The sequence below is a fragment of the Alternaria arborescens genome (genome assembly GCF_004154835.1).
Source record: "Alternaria arborescens strain FERA 675 chromosome Unknown contig_7, whole genome shotgun sequence".
Lineage (NCBI taxonomy): Eukaryota > Fungi > Ascomycota > Dothideomycetes > Pleosporales > Pleosporaceae > Alternaria > Alternaria arborescens.
The window spans coordinates 1-20,547 of record NW_021167862.1 but is presented as its reverse complement, the minus strand read 5'-3'; the positions used below and the strand labels follow the sequence as shown (position 1 = coordinate 20,547).

General features: G+C 51.1%; 6 protein-coding genes across 6 annotated transcripts; 2 read left to right on the top strand and 4 right to left on the bottom strand.

Annotated features, from left to right (window-relative positions):
• Window positions 1-429: 429 nt before the first annotated feature.
• AA0111_g3720 (hypothetical protein) lies at window positions 430-1,407 on the bottom strand (the record flags this gene model as incomplete). Its single annotated transcript, XM_028649638.1, has 1 exon — window positions 430-1,407. One exon carries the CDS (start codon window positions 1,405-1,407, stop codon window positions 430-432), a length of 978 nt encoding a protein of 325 aa, XP_028508546.1.
• Window positions 1,408-3,202: 1,795 nt separating this feature from the next.
• On the top strand, window positions 3,203-4,142 carry AA0111_g3719 (hypothetical protein; the record flags this gene model as incomplete). Its single annotated transcript, XM_028649636.1, has 2 exons — window positions 3,203-3,316; window positions 3,369-4,142. The coding sequence occupies 2 exons, from the start codon at window positions 3,203-3,205 to the stop codon at window positions 4,140-4,142; spliced, it is 888 nt and encodes a 295-aa protein (XP_028508489.1).
• Window positions 4,143-4,461: 319 nt separating this feature from the next.
• On the bottom strand, window positions 4,462-4,791 carry AA0111_g3718 (hypothetical protein; the record flags this gene model as incomplete). The annotated part of the gene is made up of 1 exon (XM_028649635.1): window positions 4,462-4,791. The coding sequence occupies one exon, from the start codon at window positions 4,789-4,791 to the stop codon at window positions 4,462-4,464; it is 330 nt and encodes a 109-aa protein (XP_028508388.1).
• Window positions 4,792-5,949: 1,158 nt separating this feature from the next.
• Window positions 5,950-11,848, top strand: AA0111_g3717 (Serine/threonine-protein kinase; the record flags this gene model as incomplete). Its single annotated transcript, XM_028649634.1, has 2 exons — window positions 5,950-6,489; window positions 6,536-11,848. The coding sequence occupies 2 exons, from the start codon at window positions 5,950-5,952 to the stop codon at window positions 11,846-11,848; spliced, it is 5,853 nt and encodes a 1,950-aa protein (XP_028508490.1).
• A 592-nt stretch (window positions 11,849-12,440) lies between these two features.
• AA0111_g3716 (hypothetical protein) lies at window positions 12,441-13,912 on the bottom strand (the record flags this gene model as incomplete). The annotated part of the gene is made up of 3 exons (XM_028649633.1): window positions 12,441-13,074; window positions 13,129-13,801; window positions 13,855-13,912. 3 exons carry the CDS (start codon window positions 13,910-13,912, stop codon window positions 12,441-12,443), a joined length of 1,365 nt encoding a protein of 454 aa, XP_028508390.1.
• A 3,266-nt stretch (window positions 13,913-17,178) lies between these two features.
• On the bottom strand, window positions 17,179-17,286 carry AA0111_g3715 (hypothetical protein; the record flags this gene model as incomplete). The annotated part of the gene is made up of 1 exon (XM_028649632.1): window positions 17,179-17,286. The coding sequence occupies one exon, from the start codon at window positions 17,284-17,286 to the stop codon at window positions 17,179-17,181; it is 108 nt and encodes a 35-aa protein (XP_028508492.1).
• Window positions 17,287-20,547: the final 3,261 nt, after the last annotated feature.

Here is a 20,547-nt window from a genome sequence, read left to right as displayed (position 1 = left end):
TGACGAGCGATTGCTATTGTACCATCTAATCGCAACGACGTCGTGGTAACATAGAAAGAAGTGAGTGCGAGAAAAAACTCCTCGCAGGAGTCTTATTGTTTGTGCGGTGATCGTGGTTGTGAAAACAAGAATGGATAAGAGACGCCTCACTGGAAACGTACTTCCGAAAACCGAGTAAAAAGAAGCGCAAAACGCTCCGAGTTCATGCAACAATAAGAATTTATCTACCGAACCCGGTGAGAGAGACGAACAAGGTATACATGTCTAGCCGCAGGTTGATCAATCGCTTTCAAATTCTTACTGGCCGAAGACGTTACGATTCTCATACCAAACAACGGCACTCAGGACTTAGAACAAGAATAGCATTTCAAAGAATCGTTGTCTCTCAGATTTACAATGTACAACAACAACAAATCTTCTCGAACCCATCTAACACCGGCTTTGACTGTCCGCAACTCGCTGTCCACCAACCGCGCCGTTAAACCCCTTCAACAGAGTATACCTCCCCTTGACGCTGACTTTGTATGTCGTGCTCTTTGTCTGGTCATTGCTCGTGGCCCCATTACAAGTAACACTGCTGCTCACCCCCGTCAAAGAGGCCTGGCTACCTGAACTCGAGCTACCACCCTGTGTCGGTGCATCCACACCCGCCGAACACGCCGCATAGGCCGAGCTTTTCAACCAGTAGGTATCCTTGCCATCAGGAGAAGTGCCAATAGGAATGTAAAGGCTGTTTATCTGCTCAGCTTCTGCGGATGCAGCTGGGCCCGAGTCGGCGGCGCATGACGATGCTGCTTCCGCGCCTCGCGCATTCTGAATCGATTGCGAGTTCAAGGCGTTGGCGGTATTGGCGGAGGTCAAGATGAGCACTTCGCCTAATGCATTTGTGGTCGCAACTGCTGTGCTGTTGGAGGCTCCTGATGAGGATGTGGAAGACGAGGTTGTCCCGTCAAGAGCCGCCGCTGCGGCAGATGCGGCATTGCCCGAGGAGAAGGATGTGGTGATGACACGAGCCTGTCGACCGTCTGCTAATGCTGTTGCGTTTGTGAAGCTGTTTCCACCTTGCTGTGAGATGGAGTCTGAGTCTGTAGTTAAATTTCTAGGGGCCGACGGGTTGATGGAAGTGAATTGCGTATTGTATGGCTTTCCGTCTGCGTAGTTTGCTATCCAAGAGACGAGAGTCCCAGATTTTGCGATAAGCGGAATCTGAATCTGGTAGCCGTTCAACAAGAGGGCTAGAGGGTTGGAAGAAGATGGGTTGGAGGAAGTTGGTACGCGGACGCCGAAAGAGAAGTCAATCGGGAGGGAGATGTCAGGTAGAAGTGCGTTCAGTAGGGCTGTCCGGGAGTGAAGCACAGCAGGAAGTGCCGTGCTGGACGCTACGAACAAGACTGGAACAAGACGCATCGTTAGGAATAGTTGAGTATGCTTTTACAAAGACAGCAAGAGATGTACGTTGACCACTGCGACTACGTGCACACATTCTTATAGGACTTTCACCGCAGACGTCAATAATGTTAGATTACAACCTTTACATCACATGTGGACCATAGCCCTACTCCATGTTTCTCAAGAGCCTTCCACAAACACCTTTTAGGGTAGGTCAGGCGCTCACTCTCGCATCTAGATGCTCCTGCTGTGTGGATGAAAGGGCGCCAGCACATTGTGGTGTCCTCTAGAAACCCGCCGGTTCTGTCTAGGAGCCTCCAAAGGGTGTAGTAGATGAGAGTTTCAATGAGTATGGGGAAGCTACCGTACGCCGCACACGGAGAAGGCGTTCTTGTAACTTTACTAGCAACTCTCACACAGCCGTCGTAACCGTGAATCTCAGGAGAGGTAGAGAAATTTGGCTGCAGTGCAGATGCGTTATTAAAGATAGTGCACGCGTTAAATGCCATGACGGAGGGTCACCCTAAGCACTGCTAAGGTAGTGCGTACCGTGCTTGTACTTGGCCGAACATTAGCCAAAACCCGAAGTTCATGGTAAAATATGGGTCGGCAGGATAAGTAAGAATATAGGGATCAGACCGCATGAGCTTGAACAACAGCGCCCTTGTCGTCGAGAAAACTCGAGGATTCCCCAGCTGGGAGACAGCAAAAGAGAATGGCTTACGCATATCACGATCACTCGGACTATGCAATGGTGGGGCGATTGCCAAATTGATAGATCGATAGCTAGCCTGCCTTCACGCTTTGCAGGGAGCTACCAACTTTCCAAATCAGGGTGATTCCCGTCGAAAAGCGTGTTGGTTAGGACTTCTGTTTGGAGAGAATTCATTTCGATGTTGATAAGGTGACCTGAGCTGACAGGGACAATCTGGGATAACCACATCAGCTCAAGATACTTTACTTGACCAACAGAATCTTGTTGATGCGACGATACGACAGTGCTTCAACACGTGCGCCTCTATGCTGATCACGTTTCATAGACTTTGCAGACTCCACAAAAACAATGGTGCTACATTTTCCATATTAGAACACGCAACGGCATGCGCATTCCAGTCACTCGCGCAGGTAAATGCAGGACAGTGAACAATAATTGCAAAGTGATGGTTGCGCTTGACAACTAGCCCATGCCTATGGCACGCTAGCTTCGGACCGGCCCATATCGGCGTAAAGCGCGCATGATCTGAGGAGCTGTCTGGCTTGAATACCGAAAAGACGCGCAATGCGTCTTCATGCCAGGGAAATGTGCGACATAAGTGCACCTACCTGCGCGACGACATTCCAGCGTAGGGGTTGAGGGGTTCGCGAGACTTGTCGAGTAGTTAACCGGGTGCTGTACGTTAAGTGGCTTCTCCTCATTCTTTGCGCAGCCCTGGGTCCGAGCGTCGACACCATCCCAAAGCGAGATATCAAGAAGTCATTGATGTCATCCCGACGCGCTTGTGAAAGGGGCGAAACGTGCCGTACCAGCTTTCAAGGTGCTCTGGCCGCCTAGAAGAAGAATTGTGAAGACTTCATGATGTAGGTGATTCTGGGTGGCTGGGTGCTTAAGATGAGGAGGGTTGGAGCTTGCGCAGGTACCTGTACGTCAGTGGTAGGAAATCCGGGGTAGTACAAAGATTGGCAGCTGGACGCCCGTTCTTCTGGAATGTATCGCACGACTTTCTCCCGAACGTTGTCATTTGCTTCCGCATACCGTGCGCCTTGTGTGATTACAATTTCTCCAAGATTCACTACTAGACTAGTGTCATCTAAAATGCCTTCCAAGACCGACGATAAGTACACAGATCCAGAGCTTCGCGATGAGGTCAAGGAAGAGATTCAGGCTGGCGGGAAAGGAGGTGCGCCTGGCCAATGGTCCGCTCGAAAGGTATATCCAATGATCGCGGGTACTATGGGCAGCACTGACACGTCTGTTGCAGGCGCAGATGATGGCTTCCGAGTACAAGAAACGCGGCGGAGACTACACCACAGATAAGAAGGACGATAGTGCGAAGCACCTCGACAAATGGACAGAGGAGGAGTGGCAGACCAAAGAAGGCAGCGGAAGCGCGAAGGATGAAAATGGTCTAGAACATCGATACCTACCGAAGAAGGCATGGGAACAGATGAGTGAGAAGGAAAAGGAAGAGACAGATGCAAAGAAGCAGGAAGGAAGCAAGGAGGGCAAGCAACACGTCGCCAACACTTCAAAGGCTGCTCACGCCAGAAAGGATGGTAGCAAAGAGGACGATACCAACACATATACCAAGATCGAAAAGAAGAGCAAGACGGACTGCACCACACAGTGGGATGATCCAGACCACATGGAGAACGACCAAAGGGAATACCAGAAGTTCTTGGAGTCTAACCGCAAGTCCAAAGGCTCAGCGCAGGACGACCACCCAGGCAAAAAGCGTGGACGCGGTGCCAATGCAGAGGCTCCGAGCAAGAAACAGAAAAGTGCGAGTGGAAAGCATGATGAACCAATTGGAGCTGCCGGCGACAAGACTCGGGTACCGAAGAAGGGCCAGAAAGTTCAATGGCACTCACTACCTGGCTACGTCGACGGCGAAGTGGTCGAGGTCCTGTACGAGGAGAAGACGGTTGATGGAAAGAGCGTCAAGGCGAGCAAAGAAGATCCCAGGGTAGTACTCAAGAGTGAATCGTCGGGGAAGATTTGTGTGCACAAGCCGGAGGCAGTGTACTTTGACTAGCTTGACGGTCAATGGTGTAAACTGTACTTGAAGCATACATCCACGGACGTTCGGAACAGCACGTGATAAAGCGAAGGTTTCGGCACGGAAGCGGCAGCGTTATCGCAACGTCTCTAACGCTCGGCTTCGGCACACTGGGAGATGTCATGGCATGTAACATCATCTGGCCGTTATTCAATAAATCTTAGTTAATATCCCCTCTCGATGTACGTCGTTGCCCAGGTGGCGAATGTCGCTAACGCAAAGCTAGTCTGGTGAGGGTGTGGTGCTGCGCTGCACTTGGACACAATTTGTCTGGACGCATCCAACATGGAGCTCTCTAGACGGTTCCCTGATGAATGTCGAATAGGAATGGTACGGAGCGGGAATAGCATGCGGTTCGCTCCAGTGTGTGTAATGTCTGTATGGCCGCAGACAAGCCGGGCTTAGGTGCAGACGTAGCGGGCCTGGGCCGCGTCCAAGCAAGACGGGGAAGGAACAGAGGTGCATGCGACGAGGGTGTGATTGGGCGGACAGAAGCGATCTGCACGTCTTCCCAGGTGGTGTATCCACGGCGACGCTGCAGGTCCTGGCGAGGGGCACGATTGTTGTCGAGAGCAACAACGGCACAGGTGGTGCAACGCTGGGCCGTGTTAATTGAGGGGGCCATGGTGATGATGCTCGGCTGATGCTGGCGTGAACATGCGTTCGAGATGATGCACCGTAGCCGCTCGACATTATTGTCCGAGCAGTCTAGTTATCGTTTGGCGCAATCGGCGGCGCTGGGGAAGAGGGGCAGATAGTAAGGGCTGACTACAAGCGTGGGTTTGCAGAATAGTGTTTACATGCCCGCGTCGTCTCGTGTCGTCGCCCAAGCTGACAAGAGACATGGGCGAGCAAATGCCACAATGGGCTGCACTTGATCCAGGGATTGCCGGGAGCATGCAGAGTGGAAGCGGTCAGTGGACGGGAGGCCTGTGGCGCGCGCCCGAGGTGAGGACATCAACACAAGGGCAGCAACATGGCATCCCTCTTGCAGCCATGGCTGTCTGGCTGGATTGATTGCGCAACGCCGCTGTTCAGTGGCAGTGTCGGGTGAAACAGAAGCAAGACGTTCTGCCGTTATTTTGGCGGCCAGGATGTGCAGCCGTAGCTGGGGCACTAGCCAGGCTTAGTCTCCGCCCACTGCACGGCTGTTTTCCGTGTGACTTCCACTCGACGCGTGCTTGCTTGCTGCGTGGGGACTTTTGCCAGCTGGATAGCGTGCCGAAGGGGCCCATTCCATGCCTGCAGCTGCTCATCCGCTCGCCTGGCGTTGTTTCTTTTTTGTCCACCTCGTCCCCAAGTCGTCGTGCTGCCGGCTAAGACATCGACTGTGTGCCCCTCTCCCGTCCGTTCATCACCACCACCACCACCACCACCGCCGCAGCCGAATAGGGAACACACCATCCGTCGCCAGCACCCTCAGGCACTACTGCTACTGCCCACACCCACGCTCTACACTACCAACGCTCCATCCGACGCTCATTACATCACCCAATCGCTCCCCTAGCACCATCATGCAGCGCGACTAGTCCCCTCATCCCGGTTTCGCGGCCCACTCTCGTTGCAGTCAGCAAGCACTACCCACCGTCCTGCTCAACAACGCGTACCTTTGACCTACACGCCCGACTCTTCCGGACCGTCGTCTCTTTCCCACCATGGTCCTGGCAGCTCTCTGCGCATAGCCCAGCACCAGCCAGCCCTCGGGCACCCGCCCATCCCCCTCGGCGACGGGCTCTCGCAGCGATAGCGGCGCCCAATGTACATGCAGCAACCCACCTCAGCCATGGCCGACGACAAGAAGCCGACGACGCTTGCCCCGCCCGCAGTCACTGCTCTCAAGCAGGAGGCTGTGGGCTCCGTCGGCCATCGCCAGAACATGGAACGTACCGTCAGCCAGGACATGCGCAACGAGCGTGCCGACCTCAAGGAGGCCGCCGAGCACAGCCTGAACATCATCATGGACCTGGATCTCGAGGGCAAGATTCGCTATGTCAGCCCTTCGTGGACCGACGTCATTGGCTCCCTGCCCAAGGAAGTCACGGGCAAGCCTGTGCTTGAAATCATATGCGGAGGAGCCGATGGCTTTGCCGACACCATCGAGTCAGTCAGAAAGGATGATTCCAGGAGTCACATTGCCCGCTTCACCGTACGGCTAGGACCTCGTTCCATCCTACGCAAGCGGCAATCAAGACATTCCGCCGCAGAGGGCCAAGAGTCGCTGCCCATGTCTCCAACCCACGTAGAAGAGGAAGAGGATCAGCTTCTGAACCTTGAAGCACAAGGCATCATGGTCTACGACCGAACCACTGGAGCGGAGAGTCATGTACGTCTGAACCCAATTCTCCTTCTCAGCGTGCTAACCCAGACAGACAATGTGGATGGTCCGGCCGTCAATTATTCGCGAGGTGACGATTGACCTTCCAGAAGTTCTTGTCGAGTCCCTTGGAGTCGGCGCCGAAGTCCTTGCCCACTACCTTACTGGTCTTGCTGAGCAGAGCGCGACAGACCCGGGTGACGTTGCGCCACCGCTTCCTGTCCTCTGCCGAATCTGCGAACGACAAATCACGCCCTGGTGGTTTGAGAAACATTCCGAACTGTGCTTGCAAGAGCACCGTGCCGAGATGGACGTACAGATGGCGCAAGAAACACTCTCCGAGCACCGCAATGCTATCGTAAGGGTGTTGGATACACTCGAATCTCATAGCCAGCGTTCAAGGGCCGCAGCAGTCGATTCCGTACAACCGCTTCAGCCTGCCGAGTACAAAGGACTGATTATCCATTCGACATCAACACCATCATCAGGTACCCCCTCAGGACGCAATTCCCCTGCATCGCCGCCTTCGAGATCCCGCGAGCGCTCCGAGCGTTCGACTGGATTTGGTCACCATCGCGCACGATCTTTCGCTGTACGAAGACCTTTGGCTCGTATCGTTGAGTTGGTCCTGGACCTGTGCGATACAGCTCTAGAAATCAACACGCCAGCAGTCAAGGATAACGGGCGTGGTCCGGCAGCCACCGAGATTCGTACACAATCACCGCAATCGGAGAATCGCATATCGCAAGTTCTTCAGTGGCAATCACCAACTACAGGCTCGGTCGACCATACTGAGGGGCTGAAGCTATTGTGCGAAGACACTAGCCGGCTCGCAAGAGCAAAGATCGACGCTGTTACTCGCCACAGGAGGGTACTCGAGTACTCTGAACGTCTCCGTATCGAATTTGATATATTAGTCCAGGAATGCATAGAAGCTGCGATTCTGAAAGCCGCTCGTATTGCGGCTGGCGAAGACACTTCTTCCGAAGACGAGCAGCCTGAAGAAGAGATACCATCAGACGCTAACGATACCGATACAGCACCTGGTGAAGAGGGAATATTCCCTGGTTCCTTCGACGCTCCTTCGTCCATGGCACAAGCTCTTCGTAACACATCCGACGCTTCCTTACCAGCTAGAGTTGGACGTCGCGAATCTTCTGTAGCCGGCTCAAACCGTTCTAGCAGTCCGAGGGGAGGATGTCAAACACCACGATCCCATGCGGGCGCGATTAGTATCGCGACCCAGAGCAAGCGCCAATCAATGCATTTTGAGAGCGATGCTGGTGCTGATAGTGATACCAGCATGCGTTCATCTGTCTTGTCTGGTCCTCGTCGAGCAGACTCACCAGCGACATCTGATGTGGGACTGAGCAGGGTAGCTAGTTCTCGTGAACGGAAGCGTAAGAGCTTGATACTGCCAAGTGTAATGTCTAGTCGTCAGCATTCGCCAGCTCGATCCATGGTGCCTCCACCATCTTCGCCTCTCCGGACCAACAAGCCACGTCTCCCAAGTGGTGTCGAGGCTTTGCAGTCACCCATCACATCACCAATCCTACCTACTACGGAGTTTTCTTCGCCGGCCATGGTCCATGCTCTCAACCATCACCGTCGACAGTCTTCTACCGCCGGATCAGATGGCCCTAGGCCTGTTTCTCCTCGCTTGATTCCTACCACACAGCCGCAACCGCGCGCAGTACCTCCGTCCATCAAAGATTTCGAGATCATCAAGCCAATCAGCAAAGGTGCTTTCGGTAGTGTTTACCTTGCCAAGAAGAAATCCACTGGAGAATACTACGCCATCAAGGTGCTGAAAAAGGCCGACATGGTTGCCAAGAATCAAGTCACCAATGTCAAGGCTGAACGAGCTATCATGATGTGGCAAGGTGAGAGTGATTTCGTGGCTAAACTATATTGGACCTTCTCTAGCAAGGACTATCTCTATCTTGTCATGGAGTATCTGAATGGTGGTGATTGTGCCTCGCTCATCAAGGTTCTGGGTGCTTTACCAGAAGACTGGGCGAAGAAGTATCTTGCTGAGGTAGTACTCGGTGTGGAACATCTGCACAGCCGGAGCATCGTCCATCGCGATCTCAAACCAGATAATCTTCTCATCGATGGGAAAGGCCATCTCAAGCTTACTGACTTCGGTCTATCACGCATGGGTATGATTGGTCGACAAAAGCGTGCACTCAAGTCCGTTGAGCCTGCACCCGACCTGCTTAAGACTGGCCCATTCCATCGCGCCACGTCTGTGGGGTCTTCACGGTCTGCATCCTTTGACCTGAACCACTCACCTTCACAGACACCCTCTATGACACCTGCTCTCGCTGGAGATATTGGTCAACCGTCGTACTTCAGTCTGAACCGGGAGACCTCCCAACAAAGCCGGGAACCTTCAAGGCGGACCTCCGGAACCCGGAGCGACAGTCAGGACAGCGATGCACTGCAGGCAATGTTCCGTCGCTTTTCCATAGCTGAGGACTCATTTGGTCAACCTCGTGGCCGATCCCCGATCGAAGAAGAGGCTTATAGTGATGATGGTTCGCCAGACCTTTACCCTGCACCCAACTCTATGAGTCAGTCTGTGATAGCTCAGAACAGCGCACTTGCACCATCGTCATCTGCAATGCCACCTCCGCCAATGACTCTGTTCGATCCAGAAGACAGCGACCGAAAGTTCGTTGGCACGCCTGATTATCTTGCCCCGGAGACTATCGCTGGCAATGGTCAAGATGAAGTAAGCGATTGGTGGTCTCTAGGATGCATCTTGTTCGAGTCCTTGTATGGATATCCTCCTTTCCATGCCGATACACCGGATGAGGTTTTTCAAAATATCCTTGCGCGAAGAATCGACTGGCCTGAGGATGATGATGAGTTGTATGACATATCAGATGACGCAAAGGACCTCATGAATCGTTTGATGTGTTCTGATCCTGCACAGCGACTTGGGGCGAACAAGGACGATAAATACGCTAGCGGCGGAGAAGAAATTCGGAGCCACCCGTGGTTCGCTGACATCAACTGGGACACCCTTCGAGACGATGAAGCATCCTTCATTCCGGCACCCGAGAATCCAGAAGATACAGAGTACTTCGATACCAGAGGAGCTGCCATGGCAAACTTTAGCCCAGAATTCCAAGACGAAGCGACTACACCAGCGGGTACACCAAGTACAGATTACCCCGACAGACCCCATGACGCCCTGTCCAGAGTGAGATCACAAGTCACTGTGTCGACTATGAAGCGTGGACTGATCCCTCTACACATCCCAGCACACGTTCGAGAGGGCAGGTCACGGAGGCTCAGTGAACCAATGGCGACTGACGATTTTGGTAACTTTAGTTACAAAAATTTACCTGTCCTGGAAAAGGCGAACAAGGATGTTATCCAAAAGTTGCGCGCAGAAGCGATGCTTCCGCAGAACAAGCCTGCGCCCCCGCTTCAGTCACCTAGTGTCACGTCACCCTCCCCATCCTTGGAAAACAGCCCCATGCTGCCGGGCCCTCTCAAACGTACACTGTCCACCAACAGGGCTAACGGACGGCCCTCATCACCTTCAGTCAGTGGACCACATTCCTCTCCTAGTCGTGGTTCGCAGCCATCATCTCCATTACTCGTACAATTTAGCACAGGACAGCATCATGACCGACGCAAGACGTCTAGCAGCTCGTCGACGCTGTCGCATTCAACAAGCAATCCGTCATCGCTCCAACCAGGCAGCTTCTTTGATCCTTCCCGTGTCTCGGGTTTGCGACCTTCTCCAGAGGCCGTTTCGCCAAACAGGCTCTCGAAAACACCGTCAGCGCCATCTGCGACTTCCCAAGAGAAACCTGTGCCCGGACAACGACAGTCATCATTGGGACAGACAGCCGCTTCGTCACCCCGCGCTCGATCACAAACACTTGGATCTCAAGAGGACGATGTCGTGCGCGATCTTCTACCAGGACACTATAAGCGCCGGAGTCAAGTGCTTGATGTATCTCCTTCGTCATCCGATACTGAAGATTCTCGCGCAAAGGCTCTCCTTCGCGTGCAGCGACGCCGACAGAGCTCTCGAAGGCTTTCGCAGATCAGTTTCGGTGATGGTCCTTTCTTTCGACCCCTGGACGTATTGATATGCGAAGATCACCCAGTATCACGACTCGTCATGGAGAAGTTATTGGAAAAGCTGCGCTGTCGCACTTTGACAGTTACCAACGGGTCTGAAGCTATACGTTATGCCATGGGCGAAGTCAAATTTGATGTCATCATGATGGAGTTTCGACTACCTCAGGTCAACGGCGCTGACGTTGCACGTATGATACGAGATACAAAGAATGCCAACACCCATACCCCGATCGTTGCTGTCACTGGATATCTCAAGGAACTACAGGCGCCTCACTACTTTGATGCGCTCATTGAAAAGCCACCTACAGTCGCCAAGCTTACGGATACGCTGAGTAGGCTTTGTCAGTGGAAAGCACCGCCGCCGGGCTGGACACCGAACCAAGTTTATCCATCGATGATGCCCTCGGGACTTCGACAGGAGTCTTCGCGTCAGGAAGATAGCCCCACAACCTCGAACTCTTCCGGCTATCCACCCGTGCCTTCTGCCAGCTACCGAGGCTCTAGCCGCGAGGATTCTATTAGCTCTAGCTTCTTCGGCGACAATGACAGTCGTGCAGGTGAGGATATGTCGGTGAGAGTGCACAACGCCGACGATTGGAGGGAGCGCGACATCGCACGAGCCATGGGTGGTTTGGGCATCTCGGATGACGCAGCTAATGCCGATCACAAAGGAGCTATTCCTAACCGTATCGGTGCACCTGACCTACCCCACGGAGAATCTGCACCAGCCGTTCTTGAAGAGGCAACGATCCGCCGTCAGCGATCGGCGGAGCAAGTAGGCGCCAAACGTCGCATATTAGAGACACGTAAACACGAGTCAGCAGAATCTGGAGATGACGAAGACGATGAGTTAGGTCATGCCCCTGTTCGCACACGCAGTCCAAAGACAAGACCAAAATCCACGTCCAAGCTTGGCATTGAGATGATGCGAACAAACAGCAGAGGCAGTGTGATTTCTGTTGAAGATGTTGGGCAAACGGACTCAGCATTACCCTCATCTCCACCTCCAATGATCACAGAAGATCCCGCTGCGGAGGAACATGAAAGTAGTCTTGACGCACCCACCGTCGCTCCGGTTCTTCTTACACCCCCAGTAATGTTCCCTGAAGAACCTGGCGACGATGTTGCCGACTTTTTCATTGAAACACCTAAGTCGCACAAGGATGCAACTAGCCCAGATCCAGATCCTACACCCAAAGCGAAGTCTGCCAGAACACCAGACTCTGAACCCACAGGACTCGACAGTGCGACAGACACCTAGGAGGTGCCACGCCTGGCGTTTGGTACCTGTTCAGTAAATTGTACATTTGATTTTAAAGCTTAAACGCACTTTTCGCAGCAAGGCGTTGGCGGTGTGTTCACTGGGTAGTGTACCGGGAAAGTGCCATTCCAGCAAGCCCTTGATGTTATTTCTTATCCTCCACGCTCTGACTAGCTGCCCTTAGCAGCCATTTGTGGGCTGTGTCGAGCGTTTCTTTTTCCAAATTATGTCTACATACTCAGCGTTTTCTTTCCTTTACGCGTCAGGCGTGAGTTTACGCTTCGAAAGGGGGAACTCTCGTCATTCGCTTTCAACTTTGTTACCCAGCCCACACACGAAGTGCTCGTTGGGTCCAGACTGTCGCTCGTTTCTCAGATCCTGCTTGTACTAAGTGTACTACTATTGAATCAAATATTCAGAGGCCCTCAGGCTCTCGTACACTCTACATCAGAACAGCAATATCGCGTGTGGATTTCTGTAATTACACTTCGTAAACTATTACTACACTTTGTCAGCCTAACAAAAGTTCAGTCGATATCGAATTCATTATGTCATCAGCTGCGTAAGGTTGTAGGGTTCGTGCCAGCAATGGCTATCGTCGCTCGAATATCATGCTCAGCGCCCGACTCCACGATCCCGCGTGGCACTCTTCGCGGTCGCGAGCTGGTGGACTGAGGCCCTCACGACCACCCCAGCCTGCCTCAGACTCGTCATCAGAGGAACGCATTGTGCATGCAAGGCTTCCCCTGGTAGCTCGATTCGATATTAAATGCATATATCCCTCTTCGACATGGTGTTCATGTACCTTGTGCGCCATCTCTGGAAGTGCAGGCAGGGGCTTGTCCAAGGGCGATGTCATCTGAGTTGCACTTTCCTCCTGGTTGGCCCATCGCGGGGTAAGGCTCATTCGAGTAATCTGGAGCGTTGAAATGAGCATCGGTTTCCTGTCGCCCTTGTTGACGCGATACCACTTGGACTTTGCGACGCCATCAGAGCTGTTCTCAGAATTCTTACGCGACCCCTTGGAGTAAGAGCTGAAGACAGAGCGAAGGCTGGGCAGTATCTTGTCGACAATTGGGCGTAGAGGCATGAGGTTACCGCATATGCAGGCTGAGAGAATTTCGATGAGGGACCACTTGATGACGTCGACATTATCCCAGGTTGAGTCGTAGGTGTTGGCGTACTTGAGGACGAACTTGAGGCGCACGATGCTGGTGATGCATGCGCTGGGTAGAATTTAGTAACGGTCTCAGTCGGTGCCTAGTGGGCGGAGAACTTACAACGACCCAACGCTGACGAGAACGATCAATCCAACCTTCTTCCTGAAGCTCATTTGCAGTTGCCAGAGGGGATGAATCGGAAGAAGCAAGATGATGATATCTTCGACGATACTCAATCCAGCACCTGTGAAGCCGATGACGACGTTGACAGGAAGGCACTTCCCATCAATGGTTTTGTTCCAGATGGAAACAATAGGCAGACACTGGAAAGTAACGAGTAGGAAGAACACGAGTCCGTGGACAAACATGAAAGTGATCATGATACGCACGGTCCATTGGAACCAGGCCATGAATTGTGGAAAGAGCCGGGAATACAACGCCAGGATGGCAACTTTGGAGAAGATTTGCACCAGAATATAGAGCGTCTGGCAGGCATAGTACAGCTTCAGCAGCTCGACGCCGTGGGCTACTGGTATGTCCCAATAATGGAGTCCAAACCCCATGAGGGACATTCGAAGGATGATGACTGACACGGCGACGAGGAGAACCGCAGCGATGATGGCGTACGCGTCATCGGACCAGAGATGGCGAGTCTTGAGCCACCGCGAACAGAGGCGCAAGCTGAGGAACGGGATGGATAGCGCAATAGTAACGATAGCGGTGGTCTTCAGTTCGTGTACCCGCGACTCCTTTGGATAGCTTTTGCAGAGGCCTCCGGCGAATACCGTGACTTCTAGGAGGCTGTCAGTGTCTCGAAGGTGAGATGCCGTGTGTAAGAACTTTTACCTATCTGCTCCGCGAAGTCGCAGGAACGTTGCACACAGGCGGATAGATGGGACTGCATTGTGGTGTTGGTACATGCGCAGTCTGCTAAAGCTGTGGCAGTGGTTAATGGACAGCCGCCGTCCTTGAACAGCGTTGTCATGACGCATGGTACCTGGGAGAACATGTCATCAGTACCGATTCGTCTTATCACGTAGCTCACATACAACTTACCGAGCACTGAGGTATCATCCCCAGCATCGATACGACTGAGGTATCGGGTGAGGTCTGGGCCATGGCAGCTTCAACCACCAAGAATACGAAAAGCAAGCGTATATGCGTTTACACCATAATATCCAGGAATTGTTATATAAGCCAGTGAAGTGATCTAAGGTAGAGATGTAAGCGGGGTTCTCAACTGCGGGAACTGGCTGGAGTCGCATCCTGATATGCATTCCCCTCGCACTGTCGACCAGTTCACTATCAATGCACGAACGACTCCTCATCAACGTGCACCACCATGAAGAAACAAACGCCATGCTGCTTTGGAAAGATATTCAAAGATCAGTAAACAAAAGCATCCAATGACGGTATCGCGGAGAGGACTTTCTTGCATCGTGTTACAGACGGCCGAACTTAATTACCTCAAACGCCTGAAGCAGACGATGCCGAGGGACAAAAACGATGTGAGTCCTCATGCGGATTTATGATATTGAACGTTTAGGGGCGGGAACTAAGTACTAGGGTACCGTAATGAACTTCTCCCCAGAGTCATGAACACACGGTTTGGGGTGGCAGCTTTCGGAATGAATTTTCCGAGCACGGCTTGGTGGGAATATTGTTACTGAGGACATGAAACAATAGCACGAAGTGACTCTGGGTTGCCCAGAAACGTTGTTTCTCGTTGTGCATACGGATCGAAGTTGAAGTTGATCAGCATCGTAGGCCTGGTCGGGGTCATGTTTTACATTAATTCTGCAGCTCTAGCAAAGAGCGAAAACATGCAGGCAATTAGCGCATGCTTGTGTGCTTAGAAGTCGCACAGCCTCTGATGGGATGTGTCGAACCAGAAAGGGTAAGTACTCAGATACCATCTGTGGCGCTAGGCTCGAGTGAAGAGACATCTGCCGGTTGCGATGGCGCTTTAGAATCTGCCTGCTACAAAAGGCCAAGTACATGATACTGCGTCCGCGTATTCAGAAACTGTAGATCATGGCTTTCCCGTCGCCATGGTATTTGATGCGTGTCTGAATTGCAATTAAGACGCGTGGCTTCCGAACCTGACCTTCACTAACGCAGTTCCCGCACCAGAACAACAGCAACCCAGGGTAATGACCTCACATCCGTGTAAAGAGGAATGGATATGTGGAGTGACTGATTGTCTCCACGCGAGGGACTTTTGAGTGGAGGAATGGTCCAACTGCCGGTTGGCGCAGTCGAATAGTGCGCCATCTGGAACGTGGCGTTCCACGCGCTGTTTCGCATTAGCGCGATTGCGAACCGCGTCATCTCGGTTATGGCCGAACCTTAGCCATGCTATGACTGAAGCGGCAATTACAAGGTTCTTCGCCAATCTGACCCATCCGGAGTCGAGTCCTCGTATCGACAGAACCTAAACTTTCTTCCACATTCGACACTTCAGCTCTGAAGAGGGTTGCGCCGTCTCGTCGAGTGCTACTCATGACCGGGACACTGCGGCTGGGTTCGCTAAGAGAAGTGCCACTTGATCAAGTTTGTCAGCCTATCCCTTGGTTTAATCAATCCCGTCTCATATATCTCACCTTGAATTTCATACACCAGACGGTCAGAATAAAGAATATACACGCGTCCGATGCTTCGAGGAGTCCGCTAGGTGCTCAGCATGAAGAGAAAGCCTAATCAGAACATCAAACCACAGCTTCAATTCGCAGGTTACAGCATAAGAGAACGAAGACAAACAAGCCAGCAGTCATGTGGGGACTCTTGCGCCTGCATACCTTTCTGGCATGAAGTTTGACACTAAAGCATCCGCCCAGCTTCTAGCAACACTAGACCGCGGGACGTCGGATTGACAACTACACTTGAACTAGCACGATCGTACTATCGGCATTGAATGACATTGCGTGACCGCGCTATGGTCTATATGCCGAGTTCTATCACAGATCACACACGCATGCGAGGGTGTTGTCGAGGGCATACCCAGCGGAACAGTGCCTTACTGTAGATCGACGCACGATACCCCATTGGTCGTGCAGCATGGTTAAGTCTAGTAGGTGGCCAGATTTGCGTCTCATGCATCAATGCTCCTCGTGCGGGCACTGTGACGTAGGTAGCCGTCTGAGAATGGAGAGAGACTAACACAGGCCCGACATCTGGTCACACCAGCAAGTAGTGGGCCGTACGCAGACAACTGCTGCCAGAAGTTAACCATAAGCGATCTCGAACACGCCTACAACTTATCGTCGTCGCTATAGTCGATAACAAGTTGTTCTCGCTATCTTGTGGTCTTCAGTTCGGCTCAAGAGATTCTACGCCGGTTTCTTCGAGTAGATTGCTTGTATTAGTAACAGCTGCAGCTAATTATTATTTAGCCTGTTAGACACATAAACATTATTTGCCTACTGAGATATGTCTCTACCTTTCTAATCATCGTCCCGCAATCTGCAGGACATGTCCGCAAGGCTGAGACGATTTCTTAGGGATTGCATGAAGTGCACCAAGTTTAAAGAAGGCCAGAATTAAGCATAGTAGGCAGAAGTCGATTTGAGGTTGGGCTAGAAATCTACGAAGTCCCACACAGTACCAAAGCGCTTAGCATGTCTTGAACTTTCCGCCGAGAGATTCTCAACCTCCAGACTACTTATTGTCACCGTAGTATTGCTGCCAAACTGCATCGTCCGTTCCGATACCAAATACATCGATATGGCCTCTGCCTCACGAGACCGCGGCGGGAGCGCTCTTGAACTTTCCAGTCATTCCCTTCCAGTCACCTTGCCAATTACCATTGTCGAATGCTTTATGGTACATCTGGTCATCCAGCCCAATCCCGAAAACATCGATCCGGCCTGAACCTCATGAGACAGCGGAGGGGAGGCTTTTGAACTCGCCCGGAAGTTTCTCCCACGCGCACGGAGTCCAATTTTCCCCATAAGTCCTGCGGTACATCGTATGACCTGTGCCACCGATGCCGAAGATGTCGATGCGTCCATTGCCCCAAGAGACAGGGACAGGAGCGCTTACGAGCCCATCTGTTATGCCCTGCCAGTTGCTGATAATCCAGGAGCCTCCTGCCTTCCTGTTCTTTCCCCACGCCTTGTGGTATGGCTGGTTGTCGAGACCAGTGCCAAAAATCTCAAGCCGGCCAAAACCTCAGGAAATGGCCGCGGGGACCTGCTTGAACTTGCCGCCCAATGGCTCCCACGAAGTGGCAGCGGGCTTCCAGCCGCCATCACCCCTGTCGAAGCTCTTGCGGTACATCTGATTGTCTGTGCCGATCCCGATGATATCGATGCGATCTGGGCCCCAAGATTCCACGGAAATTCAAGGGCGCATAGCAACGGACATGTAGCTCATGTTGGATGGATTTTCAAGATCTAAGTAAATAGTTGTTGGATTAGTGTCGAGTGTTATCGGGGCACTACTAACTCGGAAATACTTGAAGCAACGTTGATGGTGTAATAATCTGGTTCTGTAAGAGATTGCCTGTATCGTTCTGAAGTGGCTACAACGAAAGTATTTATATTGCTATAGATATTCTTAGCCCGTTAAACTGCCTTTGCCGGGTTCGTTCCTAGACCTGGTTTATGATCTCATATCTCACAAAAGCGGAATATACGATTTTGTGTTATGCCAATAGAGGATCGTGTTAGCGATGTGCAGAGGCGGTGAAAGCTTATGAGAGGGAAACAGAAACCGAAATGCAGCACATCTGTAACGTCTTAGATGCACGGATTGGGTGGGTGTTTGAGGAAGGTTGGAAGATCGACCTGATATCATCATACCACAAGCTGCTTGAGAATCAAGCTTAGCTCGTGCAACATGAGTTAATGACATAGTACTATAAGGTGCGTTACAAAACTAAGCGGTATATAGTGAAGCCAAGTGTTTGGGAACACGCTTCTACTGCGATACAATTCAGTGTAACTCAACAGCGTTTTGCCTGCGTCTCATCGCCAGCACGTCAATCAAATCAATAGTGCATTACAGCCTTACGCTGCAACTAAGCCATATGTACAGCGGTCCTATTATCTAGCGCTAGAGCCGTAGCTAGTAAGGGTTTAGGAGTTGTAGGATGGCTGTACAGCTTAGAGTTATCGGTAATTCCCATGTAGAGTTCCCAACAACTAAGCGATAGGCAGATTGATTACTAAAGTAGGCCTCGAAAGATCACTGCCTAGTTCGTGACAGTTCTAATCTGACTATCAATCTGCCTATCGTTTGCTTGTTGCAAACCTTGCTCTCCTGTGTACAGTCTTTGCACCGAAGTACGGAATTGAACACAATGAACTGCAAGGGCTTGTTCCTCGATGGGAAGTAACAAAAGTCGTATTCATGCTCAGTGAATTGGTACCCGCCTCGAATACCATCGCCGTCTTGCCAAGCATACTGATCGGCTAGGCAGCTACGTGACTGCTCATAGTGATCCAGATCGCCGTGTCAAATCATTCGGAGTCGGGCCGATGAAGCATAGTTGCGCGCACGCCAAAATCCAGACAAATAGATGAGGATACTACCGTTCTAGCGATTATCACGTCCGGATGATTGGATACATGATAGCTAAGAGTATATCCACTATACTTGCATACACTATGAGACGACACAGATCATTCCACGTCAAAATCAGCACTAGTATCGCTTTTTGTATTTGGATGGTGTTACATTGCAGGTCTCTATATACATATTTCCCGAGGCTTAACCCGATCTCGGTATCGGGTAGGCGGGGGCTATGAGCTATTTATGCTGAACCGGGCAGCTAGGGCCGGCCCGGGCTTGCATGAGCGCTCGAGGCACGCCTGAGAACCGAATCTTGACCTACCATCTCGAAACGTGCAAGGTTGTTTGCACTCTACGGCTGATTTTGAAAAGCGAAAAGCATTCAAGCCCATATCGTCCAGCGACGTAGCACGCGTCCTGTGAAGCTTTCAATGCAAAAGATCTACTTTTACAGTCTTCACATCTGCAAAACGTAGTGATCGGTTCACGTTAATGACGAGTAGGAGCAGCATAGGTCAGCTGGTTATCGATCAGTTATGGTTTCAGCAGTATCATAGGTGAGCGTAGACTTGTGAGAAAGAGAACAGTCACAACATGCATCAAAATAGCGAAATGGCCAGGCAAATGAGCACTAAGAATTATGGGACGTGTCCTGCAGTTCTATGCATGATACATACTTTAGCGCCTCTACGTAAAATGTAATTCTTTAAAAAATTTTGGGACCTTGCACGACCCTACCCAGCCTTACGGACTGGAGACCCACGGACCTCTGTGGACTTTCTAGGCAAGGAAGGTAAATATTAGTAAGCAACAACAGCCTATATCCAAGATCCGTACAAGTATTATGAAAGCTGAAATTGACTGTGCTACAATGTCTGAACAAGGCCAACACACTGCAGTTTCTTTGGTTTAGCCCGTACCGATCATATTCTTGGCGCCGTCTTCATTGTTCCGGCTTTCTTCATTTGGAAAATGGGTGAGCTGGATGCGGATATCGATGATGTCGAAAGATACCAAGATGGCGACAATGACGATGACGAAGATGCCGGCCAGTGACGTGTACGGCAGATGGGTATGGGCCAGACAGTCATCTACGTGGAGCCAGGCGGAACGCTGCACATCGTTCTCTACACGGGGACGGACGTGTCAGAGTAAAAGTGGAGATAGTAGGGTTACTTTTAGAGGGATCGAGGGGTGAAGAGTATCACGACTATAGAGCAAGACGTGTGAAATTTCTGTGTATGTTGATCTTGAGTTTCAAAGACTGTCCATTCTTTTGTCGGTTCTAGAGAGTTCGATAGATAGCGCATAAATATACGATATTCTTATCCGACTCGCTGTCTTCTAAGCCGCTTTGCTGCTTAGCATTTGTGCTTATGCCGACACTCTTGTGTTCATGCGCCGTGACGTCCTACTGCGCTAAGCCACAGCAGACAATCCCGTAGGAAGAATGTGGACGTGTACAGACGTGCCTAGTCCAGTATGATTGACAGTGTTGTTGCCTGTGTACGTGTACCTTCCTTCGCCTATGTAACTTGTTAGCTCTTACTATCTTCAGAAACACACTGTCTTCTACTAGATAGCATACTTGCTGCAGAAAGGTGTACTATACGCTGATAATTGGGCTAACATTAATGCCCTAGTTAAACTTCTGCGTCTGCATGTTACTTAGCGCATTAAGCCTAACTATACTGCACAACTTGTAGCTATTCTATAACCTAGGACTTAAGCAGACCTTTGCGTTAAAAGATAGCTAGCTAGAGAGAAAGGACTTAGAAAGACTTTTATATAACTTTTAGTAATATTATTAAACCTAAATAAAAAGAGCTTACTAGGCTATAGCGCTGTTATATTATAGTTACTTAGTTATATTAGAAAAATAAGCTAAAGTACTTAATAAGAGTATACAAAACTATAGAATATTAAACTAAATTTCTAAATGTGTAAGATAATTATAAAGAGAGTATTAAGTAGAAAGCTAGTATAGCTAAGAAAATACTTAAGTATACTAATTACAAACTTAGC